General features: G+C 34.7%; 1 protein-coding gene across 6 annotated transcripts in view; it reads left to right on the forward strand.

Moving 5' to 3' along the window:
- The window catches only part of XPO4 (exportin 4), a 121,996-nt gene that overhangs the window by 40,440 nt on the left and 68,030 nt on the right, over positions 1-13,526 (forward strand). For 5 of the 6 annotated variants that reach the window (XM_072795807.1, XM_072795803.1, XM_072795805.1 and 2 more), the window contains 2 exons: positions 10,075-10,191; positions 10,925-11,078. In XM_072795807.1, coding sequence (XP_072651908.1) covers positions 10,075-10,191; positions 10,925-11,078 — 271 coding nt within the window. Of the gene's footprint in view, positions 1-6,617; positions 7,047-10,074; positions 10,192-10,924; positions 11,079-13,526 lie in introns of those variants that run through there. The other variant, XM_072795808.1, reaches the window with a different exon arrangement.

The following is a 13,526-nucleotide window of genomic DNA, read 5'->3' on the forward strand; positions in this document are numbered from 1 at the left end:
ATGTAACAAAAATTATTTGTTGCTATACTAATGGGTTGAGGTATACTTTGGCCACTAGGTGTTAACTGAAGAAATTTGAGAACCCTTGTTTCTGACCAAATTACTATGGGGAACCTGTTTTTGCCCCTTTCAGTGTCCTGTCTACCTTTTGAGAACTAGTCATGCCTAGAGAGTGATTGGTGGTAGCCATTCTGTCAGAGGCAGAAGGATTGGAGTTGGTGTTAGTGATCAGCTATGATCCTTGGTTAGAACTTTTGACTATTATCAGCTGAAGGATATTGTGAAGGAATTGGGATTGTTAATACCTGGCTCTTCTGATTTTCAGGTATTAAATCTTTAAATATTTTGGATAGTTTTTTCATTTTACCAATTTCTTTAATCATTTGGAAGATACCTAGGTGAGGCTATGCACCTTACAGCTCCTTTTGAATTACTTTACATCTTCAGTGGCCCCTTAGTGAATAGATTTTAATAATTTGATGGTTTGAGATTAGGATAGAGGTACATTTCTGGAGGACTCTACACAAGTGCCTTACTTTCCATAGTATCTTGGATCTCCTGCCCCTCAACCTCTTACTGTAGGCAGATGCATACTCTCCTCTTTGCCTTAGCCATCTGTCCCTCACTCTGGCTTGGATCCCCAGTGTGATGTACCAGGGTCTCAACTAAAGGACTGCATAAGCAAGTTGTCAGGACTTTAGAACTTCCTCTACATACCCGAAGTATGTTTTATTTTTCCTTTGGAATACACCAGTGGTCGTATATCTATTCTCTTTTTTCCTTATCAACTTTATTGAGGAATAATTTACTTGTGTTACTGTATCCATTTAAGATGTACACGTCTATGAATTGTGACAGTTATGTATGAACTGCCACCACAGTATAGATATAGAACAATTTTTGATCAAGAGTACTGCTCTCCAATAGAACTGTGTTGATGCAAATGTTCTGGATCTGTACTTCAATATGTAGCCGCTACACCAGACATGTGTGGCTTTGAGCATTTGAAATGTGGCTGGTGTGACTGAGGAACTGAGTTTTTATTTTTTCTTAATTGAAATTCAATAGTTACGTATAGTTTGTGGCAACCATATTGGACAATGCAGTTCTAGAGACTTTGATAATCCAAAAGTCTCATTTTATATTTGTTTGTTTTCACTTAATCTTGGTATTGGAAAGTTTAATTGTTTACATAAAACTGACAACTTCAAAAATGTGCATGTTTGAATCATTGCATTTTATGAGTCATTTTGGCTTTGTTTTATGTAGTGAGAAGCTCTCGAAAATAATCCTCAAGATTCTATTTAAAATTTTTGGATAAAAATGATTGGGATGCTGCTTTTTACTTAGGTTAATCTTTATACTTTAACAGTCTCTGTTGGTACACATGGTCTCCATTTCTGATGATGAGCTTTGCTCTTGTCATGTTGATGCCTCAGAGTTGCCTACATTAGTTGTGTAATGATAATCTTGTTATATGCAATGTTTGTTAGTATTCATTGTCCAACTAATGGCCATGTGTGCAATCCAATGGTGGCTGTCAATTGACGTTTGAAGGAAAAACAAGTGGAGACTATAACTAGCCAGAGGTGGTAGGGAAGGGGTACCTGCACTATGATGTTTATAGCAGTGTTGTCTACAATAGCCAAACTATAGAAAGAGCCCAAGTGTCCATCGTTTGACAAATAGATTAAGAAGATGTGGTATGTGTATATATATACATACAACGGTATATTACTCAGCCATCTAAAAGAATGAAATCTTGTCATTTGTAGCAACATGGGTGGAGCTAGAGTATATTATGCTGAGCAGAATACGTCAGAGAAAGGTTTCACTTACATGATTTCACTCGTAATTTAGGAAACAAAATAGATGAACATATGGGAAGGGAGGAAAAAAAGAGAGGGAAGCAAACCATAAGAGACTCTTAACAATAGAGAAATGAGGATTGATGGAGGGAGATTGGGTGGGAGATGGGCTAAGTGGGTGATGAGTACTAAGGAGGGCATGTGTTTATGATGAGCACTGGGTGTTATATGTAAGTGAGGAATCAGTGAATTCTACTCCTGAAACCAATATTATTGCACTATATGTTAAGTAAATAGAATTTAAATAAAAATTTGAAAGAAAAAAAAGTAGTACAGAAAAGTTTTGGAACTGAGGCTGCTACTTAGAAATGTTATCCTGGCCTCTGCTGCTCTGAATCAAGTTATTTTTCATATTTTAGATTCTACTTGAGACATAGTGTTTTCATTTGCTAATCTGCAGTAAAGGAGTCCAGCTCATTGTGATTGACCAGGATTTAAACTTTAGAATATTAACTAGTAATTCTAGTATCTCTATGTTTATGACTAATGCTTTTTCCCTTGTTGGTTTGGCGATCATGTCAGCTGGGATTTCAATATTAAGGTAGAATTTCTGTGGCCTGGCCTCATCTCCCACAAGTAGCTTCTTGGCTCCAGATACCGAAGGCACAGGATCAAGAGTCCCTTGCCTCTCAGGAATGAACACATTCTCGGGAATTGTGTTCTTCTCTTTCTTTCCCCTTGGGTAATTTGACCCACCACAAAAAGTATAGTCCCAATCCAACCTGGCATTTGGATCTTTTTGAGCTACTGAAATAACTCATGTTCTAAGAATGATTGGAACAGATGTAACTGTTTAGTTAGAGAAGATTTTGCTTTATTCACAGTGTATATATACTCTGAGAATAGTGGATAAATTTAATATCCTCATGAAATACTCCAAAACAAAGTTTTGTTGTTTTTTTAAGTTGAATTTCTACTAACAGGGTTAAGAACTTTTATAGTAGTAGGCAGTCAGTAGTGGGAGGTAGAATTTAATTTCTCGATTGCTGGATGAATTTACTTTGGTGACTACACTGAACATTAAACTAGAAAAGTACTCTTACATTTATATGGCAAGTTAAATACCCACCCTGCCACCGTGTGGCCATCCCTATTTGTCCTTGCCTGGCAGTGAACCTAGCTCATTTGGCAAGTCTAAAAAAATGAGTTACAGACTAGTAAAACATTTTCTTCTCTCTTTATTTCCTTCTGAGATTGTTAAGAATTTGTGGGAATGCTATAAGAATTTACTTAAGATTTTCGTAATCTCAGAGACAAGAATCTCAGCGGGAGGGAGGATATACTAGCATGATAAAATCAGAACACTGAAACTTTCTTTATAAGAGTAAATTTAACAGCTATTTGAAAAGAAGAGATAACTGATGATTTTTTATAGATGAGTTGATCTCATGAATTATTACATTAGTTTTACTAACTTTCTCGTCATATTTCCATCAACCTTCATTGGTCAGAAACTGTATGTAGTCTGGCTTTCCCACTTCCTTTTTATATTTTTTGGTGGTGCATCCCCTTGTACTAAAGTACATGTTCAAATACGCTTAGGGGCAATATGGTGTAATAGAACACTGATTCTGATTTTGGATTCACATTTAGGCTTAAATCGCAGCTCTGCCATTTACTACCTTACCTTACTACCTTGTACAAATTATTTACCATCTCTAGGACCAGATTTACTAATAATGTTTGTAAAAAAAAAAAAAAAAAAAAAAAAACATCGTAATGTCCATTTCTGGGGCTTCCCAGATGAGAAAAGACGGTATTAAATACATTTAGTCAGCATTCAACAAATGTGTGTTTTTTCTTCCTAGTAGTTTAACACTCCTTTGCTTATAGAACTTTGGGACATATACGTCATCTCTTTTTCTATCAAGTAGGATTTTAAGTATAGAAATCAGAAGAAAGTATTTATGCTTTTATTCTTGAGTGGAAACTAATTGTGTATTTAGAAAAAAATACTGGTAACCAACATAATGACTTTCCTTTAAATACTTTAAGAAGTTGGGCAGCCCAGGTGGCTCAGCGGTTTAGCGCCGCCTTCAGCCCAGGGCATGATCCTGGAGACCTGGAATTGAGTCCCACATGGGTTCCCTGCTTGGAGCCTGCTTCTACCTCTGCTTGTGTCTCTGTGCCTCTCTCTCTCTCTCTTTCTGTCTCTCTCTCTGTATCTCATGAATAAATAAATAAAATCTTTTAAAAAATAAAAGTTTCTTATTAGGGACTCCTGGGTGGCTCAGTGGTTAAGCGTCTGCCTTAGGCTCAGGGCGTGATCCTGGAGTACTGGGATTGAGTCCCACATCTGGCTCCCTTCAGGGAGCCTGCTTCTCCCTCTACCTATGTCTCTGCCTCTCTCTTTGTGTCTCTCATGAATAAATACATAAAATCTTAAAAAAAAAAAGTTTCTTATAGTTGTTTACAGATAGTTTTGTGGAAAAATATCTAATTCATAAAGCATTTCCTAAGGAGATTGTATTTTTTTTTAAATACAGTCCATTTTCCAGGTATCATGATGTATTCTCAGTATAGTTGTGTTTGTACAATTATTAAATGACACATTGTTTCATGCATATCTTTGTAGACAGGCTGTTTTCCTTCTGTGGTTATAAAGGTTGCTGTGGTTACTTCATCTGTTTGTAATAGTATCAGACCCACTGTACTAATTTGAAAGGGATAGACCTAGAGACTTTACTTCCTAAGGAAATTAGCTAAATTTTTTATTTTAAATTAACATTTAAGCTAAATTTTTCATCTGTTTCATGTTTATTTCCTTTGAAAGTAGTAGGCATATCTTAAGTCACTTTTAAAGCTGTTTAATTTAGCGTTTAAGCCTCCTGTCTTCCTCTTTGCCATGCTAGAGAGAAGTGGGTGAGAAATTCACTTGTCTACAGCAGTGCTGCCCCTGGATGTGATAGCCAACCTAATCTCTCTTATCACAAGTCTCATTGATGTTTGCTTAGAAGAGCAGCTGGAAGTCTGCTTTATGTATGGCAACCTTTCATAAAGTTTATTCTTGGTAATAAATCTCCTGGGGTAAGAGCCAGGCTATTATAAGAGACAATCCTCTCTCTGAGCAAGAGTATTTTATTTTGTCAGCTGGAGTTAGTGTTTGAATATCTTGTGCTTAGGACAGTAAGCTGGTGAGTAAGGCAAGCTCTCAAAGGGTATTTTTCACTATCATGAAATTAATGGCTTTCACTAGAAATGAGAACGCTGCTGTAGGACTTGTAATGTGAAGACAGCAGTTATTTACGTTGTTAGTGAATTAACTTGTGAGTTTTTAGTACTTCAGTGAAAGAAAACATATTAAAACTCACTTATAACCTTGAGACCTCATTGAATTTTCTATTTGTTTTACATATTTAAATTTTCTTTTTGAAATGTATCAACTGCTAAAAAATAGTGAACACACCATGTATGCATTTTCCACTTGCTTTTTGTTAGTATGATGTTAGTCACAGATGTAAATGTTGATTCGTTAATCCAGCTAAGATTTACTGAGCATCTGCTATATTGCTTTAATGATGCTTTAGTTGTAGCTTTCTTTTTTTAACTGATAAGTGATCTTGTGATTTTAATTTGATGGAATGTAGATAATAGTCAAGAAATGGGACCAAAAAATCTAAAATAGATTGTTGTTGTCAATAATGATAAAAATACTTTTGTCATCTTACCTTATCAGATCATAAGCTGCCACCTATATACATAATACTTTTACACACATTATCTAATTTGAACATTTGGACAGACCTATGAATTAAAAAAAAGGTTGTTAACCCTTTGTATAGATGAGAAAATTGAGGCCAGGATAGATGAAGCGATTTGCCCTCAATTACTTGAAGTGGTATATCTCTTAGAACCCAGGTTTTCTGACTCCTCTGTCAAAACAATAAGATTCTTGTATTAGCCACTTGTAAGAGTCCTGTAGAGTAATTTAGAATTTAGTTTGGACATAGTTTTAATATTTGGTTTCTAACTTGTTGCAACTAAAAATTATTGATTTAGAGCTACTTGTTAGTGCTAGTCAGATTGCCAACAGCAATGAGTGATAGATACCAACAAAGGATGGTTGAGAAAAACTGAAGCAAACATAAATCAAAAAGATTGAGCTCTGGTGCCTTTGTCAAAGGGTGTAAAACCTCATATGTTTAAGTAGATTCCAAGTATTCACTTTATTACAATATCATACAATAATTGCCTTAGAAATAATTCATTTGGAAAAATTCACATGAAGGAAGTTGCATTAAAAATGTTTGCTGGTTGCATTTGGATATTAACTTAATTTTCTATGATCTTGGATAAATGAAGCATTGTTATGTTAACCTCTTATACTTCTAAGATTTGTACTAATGGTATTTTATACTGGTTTAATCACTGTTAACTTAGAATGACAGTCTTATAGTATACTACTTATCAGTTAACTTTGATCTGATTTCGTTGAAATTCACCACTCTCAATTATTTACAACAGATTTTGTTTCTGGCCCTCTTAAGTATCAGAGCCTACTACAGAAATAATATCTAGCCCTGACTATGTGACAAAGGGCAAAGAGGCAGCACTTGAAGGTACTGATCAGTAGAGGGGGAGTTAAGAGGTAATACACTTGGGATAACCATTGAGACCTGAAAGTCTGAAACAAGCAGACAGGAACCTTCTACAAGGGTAAGAAAAACAAAAACTTATGATCTGTCTGAGGCAGATTTGATGCTTTTCCCTCCCTTTCTTCTTTGTCCTGAGAAGGAGCTATTGTCTTTTTCCTGTAGGATTTCACTTTTGGCTTGCTTTCTTAGTTACCTTCAACAGTGCACTGCATCTACTATGAAGGTAACTTGATTTTAATGAGATTTAATTGATAATCAAATACCAGAAATGAGTAAACATGTTGGGAAATGAGTCCTGGCCACAATGTGATACGTGATCTGTGAATAGGGAGAAATATTGTGTTGATATGTGTAGAAGTGCTTTGCTGTCTTACTGTATAATCACTGCTTAATTAGTCATCATTCTTGAGGAATTTCTATTAATTAGGTACCTTTGAACCCTGGTGATATGGTATATTGAATGTTTATAATGTTAATCTCAAATCCTTACAGGGATTCCAAATTAAGGAGCAGTTAAGCTGATACCTTTTAATGATGAGACTATCTTGCTGAATTTTAGTTCTTTTAAAGCTGATAGTTTTAGGTAGGTTAATACTGGAATATTTGGTTTCTGATAATACTTGTTACTATGCTGAGTGATTAATATATTTCTATGTATTTCTTCACATAGCAATAATTTGAGAAGAAATAACTTTGTCTCGTTTCATAAGTATAAAGTGGAAAGAAGAATGCAAAACAATACATATAAGTGATAGTAATGATATATAAATGATGTATACCTATGTATTAAAAAATTAGAAAACTGGGCAGATATTCACAGTAATAACCTGTGGATAGTAGGATTGTGGGCAGTTTTTTTTGTGCTTTTCTGTACTTTCTGGTTTTTCTAAGATTAAGATATTTTATAGGAAAAAATTAACTAAAAACAAAATATTCTTATGTTCAGAAAACTGAGTCTATATTTTTAGACTGTGCTTTGTTCTTAATTATCATGTGTTAAGAATGTACTTTGCTTTATGGGTGAATTTTACTTCAATAATGTGAAAGTTTGCTGTTTTGGAGAGGTAATCCCTATTGCTGCTCATGAAGCCATCCCATCCTCCTAAGGGCTCCTTGTTTGTGTGATGAAGTTTGGAGTTAAAGGAGACTTTTATTTCTAAAAATTCTTTTTGGGGCACCTGGGTGGCTCAGTCGGTTAAGCATCCGACTCTTGGTCTCAGGCTGGTGAGTTCAGGCTTCCCGTGGGGCTCCACGCTGGATGTGGCGCCTTCTTAAGGAAGGATTTTTATCTTTTCTTTTTTTTTTTTTATCTTGACTCAAACACATGCATGTATTTTTAGGAAATCTTTATTTCACATAAAAATAAAGCTTCATTGTGAGTACATGTTTCATTAATTAGAGTTGTGTTATTGAAAATTTGAATGTGCTCATAGTTTTAAAATATGCCATTTTGTGTTGAATAGAGGTTGACACTAATAGTTTGTGGGAATTTGTAAATTACTTTTGTAAAACTATTACAGATGATAGTTTATTTGTAAGAATGATTAATTTGTGTTTAGTGAGAGCTTCTCAGTTCATAATATTCTATTCACTGAAGTCTTATTTAGAAAGGATGTAAGAGGAGCCAAGGTTAAAAGACATAAAATATGGGATGCTATAAAATGTTTCCAGAATAAGAGGATCTTGTAATATATTGTGTTAGATCTCTGTGTGTTTTTTGCTTTGAATTTTATTAATTTGAATTTAATAGCTACTTTCCCCACTAAAGCTTAGATATGTTAAAAACTCTGTTCATAGTTGGTCCCAGGATTATTTAAATGTATCTGTGAGGTTTTGATTGTTGGATCATTAATCACCATTTTAAAAGAAAGCTGTTTTTTAAACTATGATTTTCTTAACTTAAAAAAAATGAAGGGATTCTACTAGTGAGTTATTAAGATCCTGTTAATGTATACAATGAGGTGAGTATGCAACAGACTATTTTCTCTGTAAGAGGTTTCTCTTTAGTGCTTGGTTTCTCATCTAGGTTTCTTCCTCCATGTGCTTGGGATCATGCAAAGGTAGTTAAACTTGTACAATGATTTGGGGAAGGGGGGACATTTTTATATTAAAAGAAATGTATATTTTAAAGTAAAACTACAAAAGGTGAGTGTGTGTTTGAGAGTGTGCATGTGTGCATGTGTGTGTTTAAACTAAACCAGGCATATTAAAAGTACTTTTATCATTGATGAAGGAAGCTTGATCTATACCTCCAGATTCCTGAGGGAACTGGCATATATTCTCTCTATTGTTAGGGTTTCCTGGTATGGCAAAGTCTAAGAAACAGCTTGAATGTATGCGCTGGTGTACCACCCATAAATATTGATTATACAGCCATGCTTATTTTAATTGAGATTAGGAGGCAAATAATTTAATTCTTTTTTTTTTACAATTTTTAGAGGAAAGTTTCAGGCATATGCAAATATAGACATATAGTATATTGGCCATCCTTCAGCTTCAGCAAATATTAACTCATGCCATTCTTTGGGAATTTAATTTTATGTATATTTGTTAAGATTTGCCAAGATAAGCATCTGTAAGGTCAAGGTACTAACATCAGAAGCATTTCTGAACAAAGATGTTGCAGTTGGTGGGTGGGTATGACTGTGCTCAGCTGTTGTATAAGCTTGCATAAATAGTATCATCTTGACTTTAATCTTTCCGTTGTTTAGAGGTAGTGTGCATATTTCTGTTTAACCCCTGGAAACTTGCCAAAATAATTTGTATCCTCTCCATCCTTGGCACCTTGACTCTAGTCTGTGAGTAAAAGCAGTAAGCTGATGTTAGGAGCCTGTTGGATAGAGCCATTAAGAAGGAAAATCTTCATTTTCAATTTAAAAAACTTTGGAGAATTACCTGGTTGATGTTTTGGATGCTATAAACTCCGTTTCACTTTTCATCTGCTTGGAAATACACTTTATAAACCTGAGAACATAGAACATAGAGCCAGATAAACCTGTATTCAAATCTCAGCTGGCCTTAAATACATACTTACTTACTTACTTTATTTATTTATTTATAAAGATTTTATTTATTTATGAGAGAGAGAAAGACAGGCAGAGGGAGAAGCAGGCTCCATGCAGGGAACCTGACGTGGGACTCGATCCCGGGTCTCCAGGATCGGGCCGTGGACTGAAGGCAGCGCTGAACCGCTGAGCCACCCGGGCTGCTCTGCTTACCCTCTTTAAATCTCACTTGTAAAAAAAAAAAAAAAAAAACTCGTTAAAATGTAAAATGGGGATATGGATTGTTGTATGAAGTAAATGAAATAATACATTCAACATTATCTTGAAATGTCATTTGCACTCTATGTTTGAGTAGGTATGTGTCCTGAGTTTAAGTCTTAGATGGATTTGTATAACTGAAATTGAGGAAGTACTATTTATAATTACTAGGCTACTTAGAAGAGCCAATATTTACTTTGTCATATCTAGTTTTCTGACTGGTAGTTATAAGATCTAAAGATATAATGAAAGATCTGAAGATAGAAAATGTCCTTTGAACAAATACTGTATTGAAGCGAAGCACTGGGAAAAAATGCCTTATAGTTTTTTCTTATCAAATAATTGCAGCAAACTCTGGCCTGTTCCATTCTAACTGCACTATTGAGTGAATTCTCAAGTTCAAGTAAAACTAGCAACATTGGACTCAGTATGGAATTCCATGGTAACTGCAAAAGAGTTTTTCAGGTATTGATATTTTTATGTTTTATTAGATTGTTTACTTTTTATACAATCTATTTCTAATGGAGTGAGAACATTTATTTTATCTAGTTGAATGATGGCCTGTACTTGAAGAGTTGTATTGTGATTTCATAGCATTTAGTAAAGATTAAAAGATAGCATAGGATGAAGATTTGGTGAACATAGTTGACAATTTTATATTTCTTGTTTAATTCTAGTCTTTAAACAAAAAGGAAATACCCCTCCAAAGATCCTTAGATTATTTATTTGTTCTTATTGCATTTAGATGTAACTAATTCAATTGGTGGGATTTTGCTGGCCCTTAAAATAGGCCTGGCAGAGTGCCAACGAGGGCCATGTATTTAAAATGTTATTGCAGATGGTGTGGGCTCTTTGTCTCATATGTATTGTTTGGCTCTGAAGTAAAGTTATGTGAAGGCATTGGCTTAAATCCGAGGGCTCTGTGCAAAAGCAACTGACCCCTCCAGCTTTGTAGTAGTTGTAAAGACTCAACTTCTTTGTGGAGTAGCATTTATATTACAGTAGGTGTATTCATTCAAACCAGTGTCACTTGAAAGCATACTGCAATATAAATTATGAGCAGGCCTAAAAATGGAAAATGTTCTTAAAGAGGTAGTGTTTTCTATTGAAAATTTTAAGGTTTTTGTTTCATTTTATGGTTCTTAAATGGGAATACATTTTGAATATGCTTTTGATTAATATGTGTGATTTATTATAGGAAGAAGACCTTCGTCAAATCTTCATGTTAACGGTTGAAGTTCTTCAGGAGTTCAGCAGGCGGGAAAACCTCAATGCTCAGATGTCTTCGGTATTTCAGCGTTACCTTGCACTCGCCAATCAAGTCTTGAGCTGGAACTTTCTTCCTCCAAATTATATCCTTTTAACAACCAAATAGTTTATTTGTGGTAATTTTCATAGATGACTTAATTCTGGCTAAAAATACTTTATCTCTGTAGGTTTGTAAAGCATGTTGAAAGAAAATATAAGTTTTTTTAGAAATGAAATTTAATTTTTTTCATTTTAGAATACACAATTCAATGGACTAACAAGATTTAAAATTTCATTACAACTTTGCAGAAGAGAGTCGAATAAATGAAAACATTTAGTAGATAATGGGGCTATTGCTGACTAATAGTAGTGTTCCTAGGAAGGAAAAGGAAGAAAGTGGGAAGTGAATTTTTGTCAAGAAACGAAATCATTTTCTCCAAGTAACATGTGATTAGATTGGATTTTTTGGCTGACTTTCCATAAGACTAATTTGGCATTCTCTAATTTGATCTTTATGGATGAAGATACTGTTCAAGTATGCATAGTAAGGTAGTATGTTTATTCTTTGAAGACCTTTTTTAATACAAAAATGTAAAACTTTTATTTCTAGCTAATTATGAGTAATACAAAATAAGTTATTTATTTATTTATTTTTAAGATTTTATTTATTTATTCATAGACATAGAGAGAGGCAGAGACACAGGCAGAGGGAGAAGCAGGCTTCATGCCTGATGCGGGACTCAGTCCTGGGACTCTAGGATCACGCCCTGGGGCAAAGGCAGGCGCTGAACTGCTGAGCCACCCAGGGATTCCAAAATAAGTTTAAATGGGTTAAATTGTAGATAAATATATCTACTTTTTAAAAAATCAGTTATTAAAGTTGAAAAATTTGTATTTTTTACTCTAAGGTTTATGATTTTTTTTTTTAAGATTTTATTTATTTATTCATGAGAGACACAGAGAGAGAGGTAGAGACACAGGCTGAGGGAGAAGCAGGCTCCCTGTGGGGAACCTGATGTGGGACTTCATCCCAGGACTCCAGGATCATGACCTGAGCTGAAGGCAGATACTCAACCGCTGAGCCACCCAGGCGTCCCTAAGGTTTATGATTTGCTTTTCTAGAACATTTGCTGCTTATTGATAGGTTGAAAGCTATACTATCTAGAGTCTCTTCATTTTTATCATAGTTGAATTAGACAAATCTAGGTTCAATTCTTAGCTGATGTTAGGCAAATTAACATCACCAAGTCTCAGTTTTTCCAAACATAAAATGGGAATATGGATTGTTGAATGAATTAAATTTAGTAATACATTTAAAAATTTAGGAGTGGGGCAGCCTGGATGGCTCAGTGGTTTAGCGCCACCTTCGGCCCAGGGCCTGATCGTGGAGGCCTGGGATCAAGTTCCAGGTCAGGGTCCTTGCATGGAGCCTGCTTTTCCCTCTGACTCTCTCTCTCTGTCTCTCATGAATAAATAAATAAAATATTTAAAAAAATAAAAATAAAAACTTAGGAGTTAGCTGCTATTTTTTGAGCTTCTAACAGTTTATTTGAATAAAAAAGCTCATCAGCCACCTGTGTCACATTCTTTTTTCTTGATCTAATTATAGAGGAAATTTAATATAAACCTGTTGTACATGTCTTTAATCAGTCTTTTCTTGGGGGCCTGGGTATGGGGAGCTAGGGAATCTATTTAGGAGAAAAAAGACAGATGACAAGCAAATAGAAAATACATGTTCAGCCATATCAGAGATTTAGGATGAGACTCATCTTTATTCCAACAGAGCCAAGAGTTGCTGCATTCACATACTAGAAATTACCTACTATTTTTAGCGGGTAAAATTGTGGGATTTTAAAGGGGCTGAGTGGGATGAGGTACAACTCTTTCTTCTATTTTCAATGTAATATATTCATGTAGTAGAAAACTGAAGTTCTGTATAGGGCATTTAGTCTGACTCAGATCTTAACTTCTCCAGTTTTCTTCTCCAAGGCAATCATGGTGAGCTGTTGCTCTGTGGGGCAGCAGGGATGTTAATCACTTTTCCGCTTTTATCCTTGCTCTCTAATCATCTTTCTACTAGTTATTAATTTTATATCTTCAGTATGGTTTTTTTTTGTTGTTAAAAGGCACATATTTTCATAGGTTTGCTTTTTAAAGAATTTTCCCTTTGAGTGTTGTAATATGATTTTTGCTCCAGTTTTTGTTAGTAAAAAAGATGTTGAAAAACTTTGAGACAGATTTAAAAAGTAACAGGCCATATGGAGCTATCAAAACATTAATTATATATGTAGGGAAAATCAACAAAAGTTACACTGCATATATTGGAGCCAATTTTAAATCTCTGTTTTAGGGGAAAATGTAGTTGGCTGAAGAGTGGCTGTTTCGTAAAGGGAAACAGTGCTGTGGGAGTTTGGAAACAAAGTTTGTTTAAAGATACATACACATAAAATATTTTCATAATGTATTTAGGTAAAGCTTTGCAAAACATGTCATCTGAAAATAAGCACAGCTACAGTGTTCCCAAAAGAAATAATTCCTTGTTTAAGCAAAAA

This window comes from Canis lupus, chromosome 24 (assembly GCF_048164855.1).
Source record: "Canis lupus baileyi chromosome 24, mCanLup2.hap1, whole genome shotgun sequence".
In the NCBI taxonomy this organism is placed as follows: domain Eukaryota; kingdom Metazoa; phylum Chordata; class Mammalia; order Carnivora; family Canidae; genus Canis; species Canis lupus.